Source organism: Herpailurus yagouaroundi, unplaced genomic scaffold, assembly GCF_014898765.1.
Source record: "Herpailurus yagouaroundi ecotype Mexico unplaced genomic scaffold, PumYag 100, whole genome shotgun sequence".
Classification (NCBI taxonomy): Eukaryota; Metazoa; Chordata; class Mammalia; order Carnivora; family Felidae; genus Herpailurus; species Herpailurus yagouaroundi.
The window spans coordinates 80,674,258-80,696,792 of NW_024412391.1; the positions used below are offsets into that span (position 1 = coordinate 80,674,258).

The 22,535-nt window shown below is 36.0% G+C and overlaps 1 protein-coding gene across 3 annotated transcripts in view; it reads right to left on the minus strand.

The window, feature by feature from the left end:
* Positions 1-22,535, minus strand: part of ORC5 (origin recognition complex subunit 5) — a 147,705-nt gene that overhangs the window by 104,561 nt on the left and 20,609 nt on the right. For all 3 annotated transcript variants that reach the window (XM_040472871.1, XM_040472872.1, XM_040472870.1), the window contains exons 6-11: positions 18,504-18,634; positions 10,102-10,150; positions 9,923-10,013; positions 5,731-5,783; positions 4,263-4,375; positions 3,066-3,113 (exon numbers count right to left, since the gene is read on the minus strand). In XM_040472871.1, coding sequence (XP_040328805.1) covers positions 3,066-3,113; positions 4,263-4,375; positions 5,731-5,783; positions 9,923-10,013; positions 10,102-10,150; positions 18,504-18,634 — 485 coding nt within the window. The remainder of the gene's footprint in view (positions 1-3,065; positions 3,114-4,262; positions 4,376-5,730; positions 5,784-9,922; positions 10,014-10,101; positions 10,151-18,503; positions 18,635-22,535) is intronic.

Genomic DNA, 22,535 nt, shown 5'->3' on the forward strand with positions numbered 1-22,535 from the left:
GAGATCGTGACCTGGCTGAAGTCGGACGCTTAACCGACTGCGCCACCTAGGCGCCCCGAGTAATATTTTCAAAACAACTGTTACAATAATTATTCATGTGGTTTGCTTTTTAAGGTTTGATGCCCTGATTAGATTGAGAGCTTCAGGAGGGCACAGACAATGGCTGTTCGGCTCTCCGCAATATCCATAGCATCCAGCAGAGTGCTCGGCATAAAATAAGCATTCAATCAAGATTTCAGGAGGAGAGGGAACAAAAATATAAACTAAAAACTGTACAGTTTCAGTTAAGGTCAGATTTTAAAACGACATGAACCAAAGACAAAAGAGGCTATTATAAAATTCAAGTCAGTAAGAAGAACTAGAGTTCAGGGGTGCCTAAGGGACTCAGTCAGTTGAGCATCTGATTCTTGATTTCGGCTCAGGTCATGATCTCATGGTTCGTGGGTTCAGGCCCTGTGTTGGGCTCTGTGCTGATAGTATGGAGCCTGCTTGGGATTCTCTCTCTCCCCCCCCCCGCCCCTCCCCCACTCATGCTCACTTGCTCACTCTCTCTCAGAAGAAATAAATGGAGGAGGAGGAGGAGGTGGAAGAGGAAGAGGAAGAGGAAAACAACAACAACAACTACTACTACTGCTTGAACTAGAGTTCCTTTACAACTAGAGACATTTTCAGGAGGTCTCTGCTCATATAGTTCCCTCCGTCAAGACCGTCCTTCTCACGGACCTGCACAAATCCACTCATTCCACAGGGGCGGTCTGAGCGCTAGCTCTTCACAGTCCTCACTGATGACCAGCACGCATACATCTTCCACCTCAAAATTTTTAAATGGTTTTCTAAGTCTAAAGAATAGGTTTAAAACTCTCAGTCTTGTATTCATTCTTCAATTTTCTTCATTTGTAAACACCCAGCAAATAACCACCAAGTCCTGAGATACAGAAATGAAGAGATAAGATTCCTTCCCTTAAGCTTAAGGAACTGGTGACTGACAAAATTCCTCCATAATCTGGCCTCAAATGACTTGTCTGAAATTCACCGGACACTTCAGCCAATTACATTTCATTATTTCTTTTATACCCTACATTTTTTATCTCTGCTTCTTTGCTCCAATCATTTCCTCAAGTGGCATGGCCTCCTCTCCCATCTTTGCACATCCAATCCTCACCATTCTTGAGCACCCATTCATATGTAAGGCCTACCACAAATCCTTCCCTGACCACCCCAGCTGTAAGTACTCTCTCCTATCAATCCTTTATGACCCAAAGTAACCACACACATAAGAAAGAGGGTACAAAATCAACAATATGCCTATAGTGGAAAACCCAATCAGAGATGTCTCAGTGAAGAGGCAATACCAGAAGAATTTTTCCGTGCCAAGCAAATGTATTCGGTAAGGAAATTTCCCTGTCAAACTCTGACTCTGTGTGAAGAGAGGAAAAAAGTCTTCTCTGAGATTTCAACTAGAAAGTAGGGCTTAATGCTGATGGGGGGAGTGGGAGTATAATTCACAGTATCTCTGCAGTCTGAAATCCCACCCACAAGGCTAAGAACTGAATTTCAAATGATCACAGGTTACTGGTGCTCTTAAATGCCTGCACAGAAGTAAATGTAACACCTTTCTAAAGAGCACACTTCAGGCTTCAAAAATTCCAAATGACCAAGTTTGGTCAACAATTAAAAATAATAAAATATTCAGGAACAAGGCATTTTGTCAGCAAAAATAGAAAATGGAAAATTAGTAGACCAATAAGGTCTTCTAATACTGGAATATAAGGAGAACATAAAATATATTTATGTTAAAGAAAAATATGACTAGGAAAAATATAAAAGTCATCAGACTTGAAATAAACCAATGAAACATCTAAGAATTATAAATAAAATTACTGGAGTCACAAAGATGATGTAAACAAAATAGACAAAGCCAAAGAGAGAGTCAGAACACAGAACTGAAGAGATCATCCAGAACACAGCACACAGAGACCAAAGGTAATGAAGAATGAGAATGACTGAAGAAACAAAGAGGACACAGTGGGAAGTCTAATCAGTGCCTCAGGAAGACATGTTAGAGAGAAAGAGAACAAGGCACTATTTGAAGAGTTAATTCATCAGAACTGAATAAAGGTATCATTATTCAAATTCAGGAAAGAAAATAAATCCCAAGTAAAAACTTGAATCCCAGATTGACCACAGTGAAACAGAAAAAAAAACAAAAGCAAAAAACCAAAAAACACTACAGTTAAAGAAGAGACTTATAAGCAGCTAGAGAAAAACACAGATATCAACAAAGGAATAACAGACTAACAGTGTATTTTTCAGCAGCAACAATAAGGCCAGAAGACAGCAAAATGATGTCCTCAAAGTCCTGAGAAAACACTATCAATTTAGGAGGCTGAGGAACACTGCTTGTGAGAATGGGAGTGAGAAACAAAACTCACAGCTTCTGTGGTACAAAGTTTACAGGTCGAACTTCATCTTTTGCCAAGAAAAGCAGCAGTGGTTTAAATGCACAGAGAGTGGAACAAGTGATCTGAGCAGGCCCAGTGCTCCTTCCGTCAACTTTGATCTAGTCCCACACCCCTCCCTTCAAGGTGCTCAGAGCCTCTAATTCCTAAACTGTTCCAGACTCCTTGGTCAAATCTGCTTGCTTTGGGCTTAGGTGGCAGCCTTGTCTGGAGGCTTAGTCACCTGTGCGTGTACCTGTAACACAGTTCCAAACTGTGCAGGTCTCACATTTACTCTTTACCTATTCATTCACCTTCTGTATTTCTTTAATGTTGTTCTTGTGGGTGTGTCAAAGGGGAAAAGAGGAAAACCAACTGTGTTTAGTTAAATATTCCAGGATAATCTTCTCATCTATGAATTCTCTAAAAGAAGTTGTCAACACACTTTTATCTCTAGTATCAGCTCACTGGGATATGCCTTTGTCACTATATTCAATATAACAAAATATGGAACCTTATCAATAAATAACTTCTTACATCCAAATGACTACTAAATGCACACATTCACGTCCTATCATATCCTGAATTCATGAGTTCTTTCTAACAGAGACGTTAAAATGTAAATACCTTTTCATGTTTCTTTAGGAAGTTGGTTTTCTTGATTTTCCCATGATGCTGCAATTAAGGAAAATAACTGTTAAGATAGAAAAAAAGGTAATACTCCATAAAAACAGAAAACATAATGGAAAACATGGTACTAATTTCGTTATCTTAGACTTTCTTATTTATTACCACCTAAAATAACATATTTTAGGCTGCTCTGACTTAGGTTTAGATTGTATATGAGATTACTTATGCATGTAAAGAAATAAGGTGTTAAAATAAAATAGTGATGCTTCCTAAAACTACTTAATATTTTGACTTAGTACAGCATTATTTGTTTCCATAAAAAAAAAAAAACTTCCAAAGATAAAGGGGTTTTTATTCATCCCTTAAGGCAGGCTACTAATTCGCATAAGAAACACTGATTGAGAACATTTAGTTAGGCACTTGGGATTTAGCAGTGGGAAAAAAAGATGTGTTCTTTGCTTTCATGAAACTAAAAACTAGTAGGGAGATAAACAAAACAACAAATAAAAACTTACTACAAATACATTTAATAATAAATCAAATTGCATACATGTTTTCAAAAAGAAAACAATTCCAAAGTGGAATTTCTCCAACTAATGTACATGCAGAAGGGGCTTCTGAATGTTCTGTATATCAATGTACAGAGTAGATGGCACCCTTAAAACTATTCCCATCTCTCATACTTTAAACAAAACCTTATTTATATATATATTTTTAAACCTAGAGTTATTACCTAAGGTATATGTGAACTCTTCTGTGAAACTACCTATTTTTCCCATTCAGATTATGACCTTAATTTAGAGCCTTTAAAGAATATGTCCTAAATATATATTTAGCAATCTCTTTTTTTTTCTCTCTTTCTTTGAGAGAGAGAGAGAGAGAGAGAGAGAGAGAGAGAGAGAGAGAGAGAAAGAGAGCACGAGTGGGGGAGAGAGGCTAAGGGAGAGGAGGGAGAGAGAGAATCTCAAGCAGGCTCCACACTTAGCCCAGTGTCCAATGTGGGGCTCGATCCCATGACCCTGGGATCATGACCTAAGCCAGAATCAAGACGTGGATGCTCAACTGACTATGCCACCAAGGCGCTCCACATATTTAGCAATCTCTTATTCTAATCTCTACCCCTGAGAAATTTACAGGTGTTGAGAAATTTCAAAACATTCCTAAAATCTTCAGAAACAAAGAAATAATTATTACCTTAAGGAAGAACCTCTTGTCAGTTCTTGCTGGATTGTATGAAGCGAGGTATGCAGCAATGAGAATAAACTTGGAGTAATATGGAAGTTCCACATGAGTATATGCTGAGAGACCTACACAACGAAAAACTTTGATGAAGGCATTGAAGAGGCTACCATTAAGTTTCTCTTATCTTTTCTCACTTACCTTTTGACTTCCATATATGGTATTCTCTTATAAAAATGACCTACTCCCTGTGTCAATATAATGATGATGGCAGCAGTGGTAGTGAATATCACTATTAGTCATATGCTTGCTCATTTCATTATTTTTGCTTAGCTCCTCCTATTCTGAACTCTAAATCCTATCCATGCAGCCCTTCAAAGCCACATTTTCCATTAAGCCTTTCCTGAAGCTCTCTTATCACACCAAAAGTAGAAAATCTGTCCCTACTATGAATTCCTACTTTGAATATTTAACTCATGGCCCATGTAACTTTATACCTGTATTAATAATTAATTATACATAAATTATATCTCTTACCAAGCTATACTCTTTGCTGAAGGAACTATATCTGTTTTTGTGGTATCCTTAAAGTATCCTGCACAAAGGAAAAAAAACTAAATGAACTGATAAATAAAACAAAGGAGCCAGTCAAATGGCATTGATTTGTACAGAAAAGGAAGGAATCTGCTATTTACTGAATATCTAGTATGTGTCAGACACTGTGCTAGGTGCCTTACTTAGGGGTCTCTGAATCTTTGCAGTTACTTAAAGCTCGACATTCTTTGGATGAGGACACTGAGGTGGACTCAAGAATGTAGAGTCAGGGAATAGTGCAGACCAATCACTACAGGTTTTCTAATGCCAGCATCTATTTCTTTCCATCGGAACACACAACTGGAAATCACTTGTATGGCATCTAGAGCATTTAGAAACCAAAACAGATAAAACAGAATTGCAACACCACTTAATTTTACACCGCTTCTCCAACCTTTAGCCAGTGATCTATTTTTTTTAATAAGAATTATTTTTGATACTCGCTTAATTTTTTTTAAGTAAAAGTTGTTCTATGGAGATAAATCCAAATTGATAGTTTCTTTAAAGAAAAGAAAAGCAGAAAGCTTTTAAACAGAACCGCATCCTCCAAACTGGGTCCACATAAAATTCATGAAGTACATATATACTGAGATAAAACTGTGTCATACAACTGAACAAAAGCATTTAAAGAAACTAAACTGCTTGATTTTTACAGGATGTAATCCAACATTGAGAAAAAAGAAACTGGTATTTGAATTATTTCCTCTCATTAATTGGAGCTTCAGTTAAGAAAAAATCATTCATTAAAATATCACTGTAGTTTGTAAAGTCTTTTCTGTCACACTGTTTACTGACTGATGCTAAATTTAGTATTAACATCAGTATCTTAGTTACTAGTAATCAATTAAAGAAATGTCTCTGGTAACTGTCTCAACACTTCCTTGGATACCTTTCAGTTGTGCTGGATCTGTGTCATCTTTCTGTAGCTTTTCCCACTGTGAACTGAAAGAAGACAGAAGAGCAATAATGGTTTGAAAATATATGAAATCAATATACTGGACTTAAGACAGTCCTAGAAAAAACTAAAAATTTGATTTAAGAAAATAATCAATTTCCTTACAAACAACATACATATGCAATATATACCTGTCTCAACAAAATCATTGACTGTATATTAGAATATAACCTTACATAACAACACCCAGATGTTAGTTTTAATTTTTTTTTTATTTTTTTAAATTTATTTATTTGCGGGCGGGGGGGGGGAGGGCAGGAGCAGAGAGAGGGAGAGAGAATCCCAAGCAGGCTCCACGCTGTCAGCACAGAACCGAACGCAGGGCTCGAACTCACAAACTGTGAGATCATGACCCAAGCCAAAATCAAGAGTCAGATGCTTGGGGCGCCTGGGTGGCGCAGTCGGTTAAGCGTCTGACTTCAGCCAGGTCACGATCTCGCGGTCCGTGAGTTCGAGCCCCGCGTCGGGCTCTGGGCTGATGTCTCAGAGCCTGGAGCCTGTTTCCAGTTCTGTGTCTCCCTCTCTCTCTGCCCCTCCCCCGTTCATGCTCTGTCTCTCTCTGTCCCAAAAATAAATAAATGTTGAAAAAAAAAAAAAAAAAGAGTCAGATGCTTAACCAACTGAGCCACCCAGGTGCCCCAATACTCAGATGTTAATTTTTAATCTCTTTTCCTGATCATAATTTTAAAGCTATCAGAAAGCACCAAAAAATAAATAACATCACCTATCCTTCAGTAAAACTCCCCACGTTTCAGTTAGAATATTAGATGCAACTGTTATACACTATTTCTAACTCCATAACAATCTCTTAAAATAAGTACCATTACAGCAGAAAATTGAGGCCCACAGGTTAAGTTGCCCAAGTATACCCAGCCAGTCAGTAATGGAGCTAAGACCTGATTCCTTGTAGAACGCGTGCAAAGTTCATGCCATCTCCACTGTCCCCTCTGACCTTACTTGCAATTAAAACTATTAAACAGTCTCAAATATTGTTAAGAATATGAAGTGAGAATATGACAAATCAAATTCATTAGGAAACACACTATGGTGCAGTAAAAAGACTGCCCTGGGAGACCGAAGTTTTAGCTGTATGACCTTGAATAAATTATTATACTTCTCACCAAAATATAAGGCAGTTAGATGCAATGATCTGTAAGGACCCTCTCAAACTCTCTAACTCAGCTTTTAAAATGCTAATATAAAAATAAATGCCAGATCAGAACTGAATATCCCAAATCTGCAAGCAGAGCTGAAAATTACAGAGATACAGGCATACTTCATTTTATCATGCTTCACTTTACTGTGTTTTGCAGACAGTGCATTTTTTACAAGTTGAAAGCTTGTGGCAACTCTGCATCAAGCAAGTCTATCAGCACCAATTTTCTAACAGCAACCACTCACTCCATGTCTCTGTGTCATATTTTGATAGTCCTCATACTACTTCAAATTTGTTCGTCACTATTTGTTATGATCTTTGATGCTACTGCTGTAACTGTTTCGGGGGTTCACAAACTGTGCCCATATAAGATGGGAAACTTAAACGCTCCACTGACTGGCCATTCCCTCATCTCTCCCTCTCCTTGGGCCTTCCTATTCCCTAAGACACAATAATACTGAAATTAGGCCAATTAATAACCCTACAATGGCCTCTGAGTGGTCAAGTGAAAGGAAAAGTCACATCTCTCACTTTAAATCAAAAGCCAGAAATGATTAACCTCAGTGAGGAAGTCTTGTCAAAAGCCAAGGTAGGCTGAAAAAAGCCAGGCCTCTTGCACAAAACAGCCATGTTTTGAACACAAAGGAAAAGTTCTTAAAGGAAACTGAAACTGCTACTCCAGTGAACACATGAATGATAAGAAAGGAAAATAGCCTTATTGCTGTTATAGAGAACGTGTTAGCGGTCTGGGCAGAAGATCAAATCAGCCACAACACTCCCTTCAGCCAAAGCCTAATCCAGAGCAAGGCCCAACTCTCTTCAATTCTATGAAGGCTGAGAGAGGCAAGGAAGCTACAGAAGAAAAGTTTGAAGCTCTTGAAGTGGTTCAAGAGGCTCAAGGAAAGAAGCTGTCTCCATAACATAAAAGTGCAGGGTGAAGCAAAAGGTGCTGATGTAGAAGCTGGAGTAACTCTCCAGAAGATCTAGCTGAGATCGTTAATGAAGGTGGCTAAACAACAGATTTTCAGTGCAGGTGAAGCAGCCTTCTCCTGGAAGAAGATGTCATCTGGGACTTTCATAGCGAGAGAGCTGACTCTCTGGTTAGGGGCTAATGTAGCTGGCAATGCTCACTGACTATTCCAAAAATCCTAAGGCCCTTAAAAATTATGCTCATCAACTCTGCCTGTGCTCTGTCAATGGAATAACAAAGCCTGGATAACAGCACATTTATTTACAGCATGGTTTACTGAGCATTTTAAGCCTACTGTTGAGATCTGCTCAGAAAAGACTGCTTTCAACATGTGACTCACTGCTCACTGACAAAATATCAACATGAACAGGAGTTTGGAAGAAGTTGATTCCAACCCTCATGGGCGACTTTGAGGGGTTCAATACTTCAATGGAAGAAATAACTGCAGACGGGGTGGAAATGGCATGAGAACTAGGATGTTAAGTGGAGCCTGAAGGCGGGGCTGCATGGCTGCAATCTCATGATGTAACTTTAACAGATGAGGAGTTGCTTCTGATACATGAGCAGAGAAAGTGGTTTCTTGAGATGGAATCTACTTCTGGTGAAGACGCTAGGAAGATTTTTGAAATGACAACAAAGCATTTAGAATTTTACATAAACTTAGTTGATAAGGCAACAACAGGGTTTAAGAGGACTGGCTCCAATTCTGAAAGTTCTACTGTGGGTAAAATGATACCAAACAACAGTCAACAAAATGCAGCAAATTTCACAGCTGTCTTAAGAAACTGTCACACCCATCCCACAGCAACCACCAATCAGCAGCCATCAACCTCAAGACCCTCCCTCCACCAGCAAAAACTATATTTGCTCTCCTTATTGATCTTGTGAAGAAAACCGGATTTATGTGGCCATCACTGTCCTATGGGAAACTCTAAGTCCTTCCAGCATTACATAAAAATCATTCCAACAAGCATCCAAATTTTTCTATCTTTAAAAGAGCACATCACAAGCTTTTCTATTCTGGGACTTGTGAAAATCCTCATCAAATGTCATTTTTTTAATGTTTTATTTGAGAGACAGAGCATTAGCAGGGGAGGGGCAGAGAGAGAGGGAGACAGAATCTGAAGAAGGCTCCAGGTCCCAAGCTGTCAGTGGAGAGCCCAATACAGGGCTCAAACTCCAAAGTCAGATGCTTAACTGAGCCACCAGGTGCCCCTCAAATGACTTTTTACTGAAAAGAGGAATAACAGTATGTTTGTAATTTTTCTATTTATTCAGAAACGATTACATTTCTACCTGAATTACAGTTTAATCAGCTAATTAAATGAGCAAAGTTAGTAAAGAAAAGGAGTTACAGACCAAGATATTTATGAGAGAAAAATGATAACACTACTGACCAGAAAGTGAGGAGAGCACACAGTGCTGTTGATGTTTTTATACTACTATATTGCTTTCCAACTGAGGCTTAACCTATCACCTATTTATTATTCACAAATAATTTAAATCTTGTAAGGATTGTTAGAGGAGGAAACTGAGGCCTAGAGGGTTTTTAGGAGACTAAGACCACACAAGGCAGAAAATGGCTGAGATGGAAATCAAAACCCTGTTCCTCCACCTGCACTAAATGTCACCACATCTCCTGTTTCATTACTATGAAAGTCTAATAACAAATATAGACATGTGATTTAATTTACACATTGCTTTAATAATCAAATTTTCATTATACTATTCAAATATCTAACACAAATAAAAAACAAAGCTGAAGTTGATTTTCTTGTAGCTTTCCAGACTTAAAAAAATTACTAATTGTGAGACATATGCCTTATTTCAAATTGTGTAACATACTGGTTAAAAATTTTTTTCCCCAAAATAAGAAGAAATGATTCAAAACTCATGAATTTTTTCCTAATTGTGAAGCAGGTAAAGGAAAACACTGTAGTAGACAAAATATCCAAACTAAAGATATAGAAATATTATATACACATTAAATAGAAAATTACCTTGATATTTCCCGGAGATAAACAGTCTGCATGGCTTTCTTCAAATGAGGTTCAATATTTCTCCAGAGCTTGCGAGTATCACGTTCATTTGCTACCCCAAATGGGAGAAAATTACAAAAATTCAAATCTTACACAAATTCTTTCAAAACAAGTATTAATAAGTAAAATTACATAGTTACCTTCTCCTTTAACCACAGGCTCACAATATTTAGGAAAATTAAGTACTGCCTGTAAATAAAGGGGAAAAAAGAAAAAAGGTACTTATCCACCACAAATAGGAATTATTTTCCAAGTATAATTTTTATTAGAATTTAGGCAATTTTACTTCAATATAAGCACTCAAGTAAAATGTTTTATAGATTATAAAACAGCAAATATCAAAAATGATAGTAAAACAACATGTAAAATACTCCTTAATTGGCTAAATACTGCCTAATGTATTAACCTCAAGATATAAAGTAATATAGCAAAGCATAATTTGTAATTTTAGCACATTAATTATGCCACAAAGAACCTAATAAAATACCATGAGCCCAAAGAATTAACCTGTTATTTTCCAAGGTTTGAACATTCTCACACATCAAACATCATCTCATTCAGTACAATTCAAAATTATGTGATTGGCAACACTACCTGAGACTATTATAAATTCAAATTCTTGGCACCATGCCAGGCATACTAGATCACAATCGCTAAGAATGACATCCAGAATCCATGTTTTAACAATCACTCCAGGAATGCTATGTATTCCGAAGTTTGGAAAGCACTAATTAATCATTATTACTTAACAGTTTTCCATGAATCAACACTGGAATTATACTGAGATGTAGTTCAAGCAAACTGATAAAAAAACATGCTGTTGCCATTTATTAATATTAATTTGATCACAAATATTTCATATTAAAATGATTCAGTAATGAAGCCTGGAGAAAGATATACATAAATGCATTAACTATACAACCTCAAATTCAGAAGATAATAGAGAGCTAAGAACTGATCCTTGAAACAGTTTTTCCTATTTTACTCCACAAAGTGCAAATGTTTAGTGCAGAAAAATCTTCCAAATTCTGTTAATATGAAGCCAATAGAGGGGCCAATTCACTTAACTTAGTTCCAGGTTTTCAGATCTAAACACTGCTTAATAACACTGATAGGTCATAATGTTAGTAGTAACTGGTAAACAAGTTGGCTGCTTTTTTTTCTTGGCCAAAACATTAAAATATAGACTTAATCATTTACAAATGGTGGTAATAAGGTAATAAAGATAATTTTAGGAGACTATTTTCCAGTTTTACATTAGTAAGTCAGTACTTTCCCCATGTCATTCCATAAGAACTTATTGAATATATAAAACTATATGATTATAATGGTACAATTTAACTGTCCAAATACAATCTCTATATTTAAGCAAGTCTACAAATCCTAGTCCACACTAACATGGAGTTTCACAAACAAAATCATCTGTTCAAATACAAAATACTTTTTACAACTTTCGCTATTAACATTCAAATGTGCTCTCCAATGTTATACCCATTTCTCCTATATTAATCCTCAAATATAAGTAATTACAGGTCTCAGTATTATTTAGATCAATATCTACCTTCAGGTCCACTGGTATTTTAAACTGCCCTCCCAACCACCTAGAGAACGGAAATAAAAAGGCTGCTAATAAAATCACAGAAATTATTCCAAAGCCCAAACAGAAATAATTTTTAGATGATTTTTTGATATAATAAATTTTTACTCCCACCGAACATTCCCATTTTTATCTCCCCATTATTCCTTAACTTTTAGGCGTATATTTTACTCTTAACTGGTTGCATTAATAAAAAGGGTGGGGGATAACTTTATTAAGAAATGACAGTGTGCTCAGCAAATATTTATGCTCATAATTGTGACAGGAGAAACAAAATTATCAAGAGTTAGTTATGGCCACCTGTTATCTCACTTACTCCTGACAACTGCACATTTATAATACCCACTTGTCAACCCAGAAAGCAAAATATAATCTGCCTACAGGCACACACAGACTCCACTGCCTGAAATTATGATCATGGATTTGTGAGATGTTCTGGGAACTTCTAAACCAATAAAGGCACAATGTTATCAAAGCCTGATTCAGGTGAAACCGAGAGACTATTTCCCTTATATTGCAGAAAAAAACTTGCAATACTTTAAGAGGCAAAATAATCTATTATGCATAATGACTAGGTTGCCATAAGACAGAGATAGGCAATTTAGAAAACTTCAAACTCTCCCTCAGTGAGATTTTCAGCAAAATTCCATTACTGCATTTGAAATTACTTGTTAGAAAATTATCTGATACATGTATATTGTAGTAAAAAAAAATTCTAAGACAGCCCCTCAAGACTGCCAGCCCCTCATATACACACACACCTTCTTTCAGTTATTCAATCAAATGCTATCTTAGGTACTGTTGTGAAAGATTTTTGTAGATGCAGTTAAAGTCCCAAAGACTGTACTATTTATGGGAGAGTTAAAATAAAGAGATAATCAGATGAGTCTGACCTAATCACACAAGCTCTTCAAAAACAGAAAGTGTTCTGTAGCCAGTCACAGAAGTCAGAGATTGGGTGTCTAAGAGTCAACACACCCTTGCAAGCTGGTGGATGGAAAGGCATGTGGTAAAGAATACAGGTGCTCTCTAGGAAGTCTGAGACTTGGCTGACAGATAGCAAGACAGTTCTGGACCTCATTCTTCGAGCCAAAGGAAGTGAATTCTGTCAAGTCTGAATGAGCTTGGAAGCTATTTTCCCCAAAACCTCAAGCTAAGGATACAGTTAGCCAAAACTTTAATTTCATCTGTGATATCCTGATCAGAGAAGCCAGCAATAATGCCCGGATTCCTGACCTAGAGAACTATGAGCTAATAAATATCTACTGCTTTAAGCCACTAAATTTACAATAATTTGTTACGCAGCAATAGAACACTAATACACATGTTGAAGTATAAATGTAAAAAATATTCTAATATTCCAAGGGCAAGTAGAAATAATGTCTGAACTCTTCTGCCTTTTTTATAAATACCCACATTTTATCTCTGAAACATTAAAAGGAATGAAAATCAGAACTGAGAAAATTTGTACTAACATTAATTCAATCAGGCAACGAGGTGTTACGGTGTGTCAGGTTTTACTATTTTAAGTGCTCTACATTCTCTATACGATCATTCACTTAATCCTCTGAATGATCCTATGAGGTAGACATTATTTTTATCATCCCCATCTTACAGAGAAGTTAAAGTATGCTTCCAATCTCTGATTTCCCCTTCTTTGATCAACCATGGAAAACTCTCTGCTTTAAAGGGCTCATGTGATTAGGTGATACCTACCTTGGTAATCACACTATCTTAACATATGATAATCTGAAGCCAGACAGATATGAAAAAATGATTAGGTTGAAATTCTTATGAGAAACAAGATATTTACAAGGTTTTATAGTACCTCCCCACAAAACACATATTACAAAGAAAAAAAAAAACCTCTTAATCAAATCATCAAAGTGAACATTATCAGTGATGAAATAACATGAAATCCTGTAATACCTCATAGGATGTAATGTGAACAAAACATCATTTCTGTGATACTCCTGTCAGATGCATAACCTGAATCTGATCATAAGCAAACATTAGACAAATCCAAACTGAAGGTGATTCTACAAAACTGTTCTATAATCTTCAAAGGTCTCAAGGCCATGAAAGTCAAGGACTAAAGAACTGTTCCAAATGAATGTTCAAGAAATTTAACAATTAAATGCAATATATGATTCTGAACTGGATTCTTTTGCTCTGAAGCACATTATTGTGACACCTGTCAAATCCTGACTAGTGTCTAAGGATTGGGTTGTAGCAAGGAGTCCATTTTCTCATTTTGATAGTTGTACTGTACTTACGTGGAAGAATGTCTTTCTAGGATATGCACACTAAAGTATTTGAGGTGATGGGCATCAGGTCACAAACTTAATCTCAGATGATTGGGAAAAAGGAGGAAAAGTTCTTTTTACTATACTTGTAATTTTTCTGTAAATTAGAAATCGCTCTTAAATTTTGAAACTATCCAATATTTTCATCATTTTGTAAAGAGTCTAATAAAATAATGAGAGCAAGCTATTAACATGCCAGTGCCACTGAATATGGTTCTGATATAAAAATAATTCTCAATTAGGCCAAATATAAAGGTACCCTATAAAGGTCCAACTGGGAAAACCAGCTAAATATCACTTCTTGCAGTCTAGAGACGATTACGGGACTACTCAAAATATTCCAGTTTCATTTAACATGGATGAATATCTCAAAATGTTGAGCAAATGTAGACAGATTAAAAAAGAATGCATACTGTATGTTTCCATTTAGATGAAGTTCCACAACAGGCAAAACTAACCTTTAATGTTAGAAGCAAAGATAGTGATTATCTCTGGGGAAGGAAGAAGAGGTGAGATTGGGAGGAAGCATGAAGTGGGCTCCTTGGATGTTGGTAGTTTTCTACTTTTTGACTTGGTTTTATTTACACATGTGTTTTCATTTTGTGATAATTCACTGAGATACATAGGTATGGTTTCTGTGCTTTTCTATACCTATGTTACACTTTCATCAAAAAGTTGAGAAAATACAAAAGAAAAACAAACCTAACTAGGTTATTTCTCCTAATTAAAGACTCTGCCTCCCCCTTCAGTATTTGTAACCAAAGAATAGCTCTTCTCTATGTCGAAGACATCCTCATTCATAAATCAATCAGTATAAAAATATAAAAAAATGGTGAAGGGCACCCACTACCCCTGCCATTTGTCAAACCAAATCTTGCAATCAGTGGAATGATAGCTGTTCTGCCAGATCATCCCTCAAACTTCCTGTTTCTTCAATATATGACTTTAACATACGACACAAACCTACAGCAGTTTTAGCGGTCTCCATTCCCAAGCTATGATATATGTTCTTGGACATAGTTAAGATCACAGCATATTTTTAAGTCCATGAGTCTTTGCTCATCAGAGGAAGGAAGAGAACTAAATTTAACTACTCCCCCTTCAACTATCAGGCATTGTACATGTGCTTCCCACCCTTTTTTTTTTACCTCACAAAATTCCTTTGAGGCAGGTATTGTACCTACTGAACAGAAGAAAAAACTCAAGGTCAAAAAGGTTAAGTAACTTGCCCAAGAACATACAGCTGGTAATGACAAACGTGTGTCTCTTCATCTGTAAAATGAGGATTCATGATAATGCCTTACTTCACAGGGTTGATGTTGAGAATTGAGTCAACGTTGGAAAAAGGCTTAGAACAGTACCCAGCACACAATAACTACTCAATAAAATTGGCTATTATCGAAGAGGTAGTTGTAATATAGTGATTATGAGCATATACTCTGGAGCCAGACCCCATGATTCTTATTTGCAAAATTTTATAATCTAATTTATTTTAGATCTCAGGGATCATTTTTCCCTACCATACAATCATATCGTAAATAAGCGAAAATAACTAATATATAAGAAAAACACATTCATGTGTACTGTGTATGAGTCAACTGAGGGCAAGGGGACAAATCTACAACCATTTCAGAATTGTGACAATGTCTTCCTCATTAAAAAAAAAAAGTGTTTGAAAAACACATGAAAGAATTTGAGGTTCGAAAGAGTCGTGACTGAAGCAGAAGTTACGTTAGGCTGGTCAGCTGCATGTGAGACAGTGGAGTTATGCGCAAGGCAGAAGACTGCCTGTACTCGGAGCAGGGTCTCCACACCAGCTCCCTCCACTGGCCTGCTGCCCAGTACCCACCCCTTCCCACTCTCCAAATATCCATGGGACCCCTGCTCAAAACTAAGATCAAACCATCTATTCCCTAGGAATTGCTGGGCCCTGGATACATGAAAACCAGCTGTGTTAAAATTTCACTAAAATAATTCACAAGAGGTAAATGATCCTCTCAGAAATTATTTGTATTTTATTTTTATAGTTTATTTATTTTGAGAGAGAGAATGAGTTGGGGAGGGACAGAGAGAGAGGGAGATAAAATCTCAAGCAGGCCCTGCACTGCCAGCATAGAGCCCAACACGGGGCTCGAACCCACAAACCTTGAGATTATGACCTGAGCTGAAATGAAGAGTCAGACAGTTAACCAAAAGAGCCACCTGGGAGCCCCCCTATTTGTATTTTAAAAGAAGAATATTTGTTCAAATGGCTTAGTGTTACCAATAATATCATTTAACATTTTTATAAGCATTTTGATAGGAAGTATTTCATTTCATACTCACAAAACTCATCTGAGGCATGTATTCTTGGTCTGTTCCTGCCCCCCCCGCCCCCACCCCCACCAACTTTAGAAATGAGGAAACTGAAATACATAAAATTACATACATAACATAGTGGTAAGCAGCAGAGCTAAGGTATTTCAATATAACTCCTCTGCTCATTCCATCAAATATACTTCAGTTATCTGGCATCTCTTCTTAGCCACTGTCACTAGTCAACACCACAAGCCACAGGGCCAAACAACACAACACAACAACAAAAACAGCATCAGAAACTTGGAATTGCACTCTAAAAGATTACTAAGCTCTACCTAAAGCAATTAATTTTTCTGAGTCATCTCTAAGAATACTGATATTTAGGGAGAAAAAAGTTTAAAATACAATAAACTTGATGTGTGACAGATTTGCTTTAAAAAGATCATGCAAGAAAATTTTAGAAAATGAACCATTCTGTGTTTGGCATTTATATATAAGTATAAAAATAACTTCCTCAATTGATCCTTTTAAAAATTTTAATTACTATTTTTAGGAATATCATTAAGGATTGTCAGAGAAGACAAACCTAAATGAATATTCTTGTGCTACCTCCAGACCTAGCCTCCAGAAAAATAATACTTAAAGAAATAATTTCTAAGGCAAATTCAAAAGCATAAACATAGAAAAGATGCCTGAAAAGAATTTTTGCAGGTGATTTATTAAACTTTCAATAAATATGCCATTTACAAAGTTTGAAACAAATAAGAGTATCCACTTGAAGGAAAATGTATCTTTATTATGCTATGTTCTACATAAGGAGGAAAATAAGAACACTGCTATTTTTTTCTCCAGTGCTTACAGATTATTTCTTATATTTACTAGTATTACTAGTAGTAGTAAAAGCTTAAACCATACTTCAAGCTTACGAACATGATAGAAGAGTAACAACAACAACAACAAAAACAACTTTGTAATCTCACCCCTAAATATTTCTTAGTAAAACCTAAGGACAATATAAAATACCATATTCAAATATATATATTTTCTTACATTTTATTTTTGTGGAAATAGTTCCTTAACTAATCCTTCTTCTTACACTTCATGATTTACTTTAAATGGCTGCTGGCACAGATTCGCACAGGATTCAAGGACATCTAGGTTGTGGTAACCACAGGTTACCAGACAAGATGGCAGGCAGAGGAGTATTTCTTCCTAACTACATGTCATGCAAGGACCGTGTACTGACCCTTCCTTCTTTCTCTAAGCCCCTCTGTTGTCATTTCCTTTTGGGCGCCAGGGATGCAAGACATTCAATTGCTGGAGAGATGTCAGTGATGAGCTTGAACCTAGAAAAGTTTGCCTTTTGTTTTTTCCCTACTCAGAAGATGCTTGAAATCTACATCTAAATCAGAAGCCTAAAATCTAAAACTCAGAAAAACATATTATATGTGAACACAATTTTACACAGTCACCTTCTTCTACATTGTCTTGAACACACATTCAAACATATACTTAATCCCTCTAAGTGATTCTTTTCAGAGAAAAGAGAAAAAGAAAATATGCTAAAACTTACAGAATCTGTTCCTTTCAAAGTAACTGTGTTTCAGCCTTAGATATATTACTACTTTCTCTAAATGTAGACAAAATCTTAGTATTAATGGAAGGTTTCTAAAAGAGAAACCGGATATTCTTGCCTCTTCCCCTTCCAGACACATCCAGACAATTAAAAAGTCGAAAGATCAAAGAAAAATTAAAGTACATATGATCACTTTCCAAACTGCCTGTAAAATATAAAGTTTTTCTACTCTTTTAAGTGTCTTAAGTACTCTTTTATGTAAATATTAAAAGTAACCTTTTATATAAATATTACTAACTCAAGGTCAGTGCCTCATGAAAGACCTATAATTAAGGCTTCTATTCTCAAGCTGATCTAGATGCCAGACCACTATCGCTACATACACAAAACCTAAAAGAAATGTGTTACAAAAAAAAGTAAAAGATATTAAATTTCTTACTCAGCTTTTATACCTCCTTTCTATTTCTCATTTTGATTTTAGTGAAGTTCTACATTTTCTGTAATTAGAAAAAGAGAAGGAAGGAAACAAAAAATACTCCTAAGGAAGAACAAGAAGACATAACTAAAGATGAATGAAGGTTTTCTGATTATATTGCAGTTTGTACTAAGGCACAGGCTTCCACCTACTTATGGGAGCCTCAAAAGGCCAAATCCAAATTTCCAGAATAAATTTTCAGCTTCTAGCCTACCTCACACCATTTCTACATGGAAAAATTATTAAAAGATAGTCTTTTCTTTTTTTTTTTAAGTAAAATGTTCACTCACCAGATGTCTGAGCTCCTTCAAATCTCGGCAGACGGTATAGAAAACTCCAAGAAGAATATTAATATAGGCAGCATAGAAATCAGCTGAATACTCTGGAGGATGATCATGCGACAAGATCTTTTGAAGGTTCCCTGTTCAAAAGACACAAATGAACTTAAGGATTAACCCAGAACTCCAGTTATATCTTCTAGAATTTTATTACAAAGGTATAAAACAATAAATATACAGGCCAGGCAATTATTAAGGAGTAAGAAAACTTTTGAGATTAGGAAAGTAACACAACTTTTCAAACTGAAGTAAAAGAATTAAGAATCTACTATTCTTTAAAAATTACAAAATGTTGCTTAAAACAAATATTAAACAATCACATCCAAGAAAATCTCAAGAACCTTTGCAAGCAAAATCAGTATCAAAGGTGAAAAATAATATATTCTATTTTTCTGCCTATTAAGTAAATCAACTAGAAAAAAAAAGGGGTACTGCATAAATGACCACCAAACTGGAAAATGCTCTTCATTTTTTAAAAAATAAAAAGAATTCCTGTATTTTTATGAAAATTATCTTGTCATTCCTCCTTTTATAAATCATGTTTTCTTCCTAAAACTTTGGTATCTCTATTTTTCTTCTCTTATATCTTAAATGCTTTATACAATATCACATGTTTAGAGTCCTAAACTTTATTTTATCCTGCTGGAAATACCACATTGTAGAAGCACAATTAAAATTAAAGAGAAACAGGAGCGCTTGGGTGGCTCAGTCGGTTGAGCATATGACTTTGGCTCAGGTCATGATCTCGTGGTTCATGAGTTCGAGCATGGCATCGGGCTCTGTGCTGACAGCTCGGAGCCTGGAGTCTGCTTCAGATTCTGTGTCTCCCTCTCTCTGCCCCTTCCCTGCTCACGCTCTGTCTCTATCTCTCAAAAATAAATAAACATTAAAAAAATTTTTTTTAATTAAAGAGAAACAACCACCCACTATTCAAAATTTCCCAGGTGTAAGTACCCGGGAATCAATTAGTCATTCATTCCTATTGCAATTCTCTCTGACTCCCTGGTGCAATGGTCTCTTTAGACTCCTCAGTTAGGAGATCTTTGTGACTAGTACTTTAAACCTAGTTCCACAGGTTCAGGATTTTTGCAATACTTACAAGTAAAGGGAAACATAGATATAGCTATATTAAGGGGGTCCTTCTTAGATAAGGCTGACAAAAAAACAAAAACAAAAACAAAAACAAGAAAAAAACACAACAGCACATTCGAAAGCCCAGTTACATACTTGGAATATTACCCTGAAAGGATTCTGTACAGGAGAGTGTTACTACATGCATTTTTATATCACAACCACTGAAGAATACACAAAGTCCAAAGCTTGACTTTGGAGTCTATGTATTTTTACATTCTAATAGGACTTTTTAAATTTAATGTTACTAAGCTTTTTAAAACTATGCATGGGAAAATATTTGATGATACAAGGAAAATCTCTAAAAGGTGCCTTAAGACTCAGAGATAAAATTATCTATATATATAAGATGCCAAATAACTGGATAGATAGAAAAAAGGAGAAGAGAGGGAAAGAGAAAAGGGATGGATGGTCAGACAGATGAATATACACAGGCAAAATGATGGTCTACAGATGCATAGATGAGGAAATCTGGAAAACAGGTCTCCAGCTCAGACTGCATTCCTAAGCTCCTCCGGACCATCTCTATCCAGATCCTCCTTATCGGTGACCCTGAGTACCTCACATGAAAGTTGATTAGATGTTACCACTGGCCCAATCCTGACAAAAGTCTTAATAAGAATGAGAGATCTCACTGTGTTGCTATAAAAGCAGACCAGTTGCTTAGTTAGACTACAGGCAAAATTGCAGAGTACAAGTCTATGTTATGGAAGCTCTAATTGCCTGGGAGTATTCAAACTTATGGAAAAATCCCATCTCTAATGGAAAGCTGAAAACAGGGCACAAACAGGTAGTAAATAAAGGGAAGCAGAAACCACTGGATTGGTCTTCTGTTGTCTTAAAATTTCACTATCAAAGTATAATTTAACACACAAAGAACAACCATGTCTAACTTGAAGAGGGACTTCAGCTTCTAGTCATGAAAAAGAGTCCAGAAATACTCTCCTGTAATAAAGAACTGGACAAAATATAGAAAAACTGGACAAAATATAGAAACTGGACAAAATATAGAAAAACACTATTTTCACACATCAAACAATATGCAAAAAAGGTTGTGATACCTGAGAAAAAGGAAACAAATGAGCCATCACCAGGCCAGGCTTTCCAACAAGAGGTAACTGTAGAACTATGATACAGAAAAGTTCCAAAAGGAGCCATTAATCCCAATGAATTGAGAAATCAAAGATCAGAGTAGAGGGACCTAAGGTAGCTAGAATTTGCCAAGCGGAGTATGAGAAAGAGTTATGGAGAGAAAGAGCTCCAGAAATCTCCACAGTGGCTCCCTTTCACTCCTGTCTGAATACCAATCTGTACATGTACAGAGTAAAACCCCATAGGCCAAGCAAAAACAACTTCTGGGGTAAAACAATTAGTGGAGAGGTGTCAGTCAATTATCAGAGCTCACAGAGAACTATATATCATTCATACTGCCACCAGTCAGAATGAAGAAACTATGCTAAACACGTGGTTTTCAGTAAAAATCCCAGTAGGGCTATGTCACAGAAGTAGAGCTAAAATTACCATTGGAATAAAGGTTACTCTAGAGCATCCCTTCAAAAAAGCTTAAAAATAACCTTAAAAGAGTCAGATATATCTTCAAGAAACTTAAGTGCTTCCTAGAAAAGTACCCAACATACAACAACAAAAAACACAATATCTATTATTCAATTAAAAATTACTACATATACAATTAATACCTAGAATAGGTAAAAATTAGTCAATAGAAACCTAAAATAAAAGAGGTTATGGAATCAGTGAACAAGGATATAAAACAACTATTATAAACATGGTCATCATCTCAAAAATACAAAGGAAAACAAAAGCATGAGATCTGTCATGAAAAATTCCACTGGATGGGATTAACCGCAGATTAGACACTTGTAGAAAAAAAGTTAGTGAACTTAAAGACACAGAGAAAAAAAATCCCAGATAGAACACAAAGAAAATAGATTTAAAATGTAAATAAGTAAAAGGACTCGGTGAGACAATATCAAGGGGTCTCATACACATGTAATGCTGTCTCAGGAAAAGGCAAGGAAAGTGGGTGGGGGAACAAAGATAAACTATTTGAAGAAATAAGGGCTGAAATTTTTCCAAAGGTGATGAAACTATACACTCATATATCCAAGAAGCTCAACACATCTCAAGCAGGATAAACAATAAAAGATTTTTTATTTCTTTCAAGTCCAAATAATAATTTAATATGAGGTTTATAATAAATGCATAAGAAAAACATAAGACAACAACTGCACAAAGGTTGTTAAGAATGGGAAACTATAAATCACTGAGATTGTCAGATTGCTTATTGGAGCATAACTTATCCTGAATGAATGATACAGTAACCAAACCAAACATCTGATGAAAGTGAATTATAATCCACCAGAAGGGGGAAAAAAATGCTCTACCAAAAGATGAGTAGTCTGTATGTGGTAGAGATCAGAAAACAAGAATTCCAAACTGGGCCCCTAATCATCACTGCTGAGAGGAGAGGGCATCTTGAACTTCAAACACCATTCTTACAGATGGCATGTGTATCAAGTTATGATTGGATGACACTAGCCACTAAGATTATTCCTTTGTTCCTGCTCCATGCTTACTCAAACTATAATTTGGCTTATCAATTAATGTTTCCTTTTTGAATGACTTTTTGTGTGATTATGGGGTTTTGCTTTTTAAAAAAATCTTGGTATGTAGAAGGCTCTCAATTAAATAATCAGATTATACATGGCCCCATTATTATATACTTTTCAAAAACCTATTAGCCTATGCTCTCTGAAATTGGCACAATCACTTTAATTAACTATGTCCTCAAATTCTCTTCATCAATGAGGCTTCATATCTTTACTGTCTAAA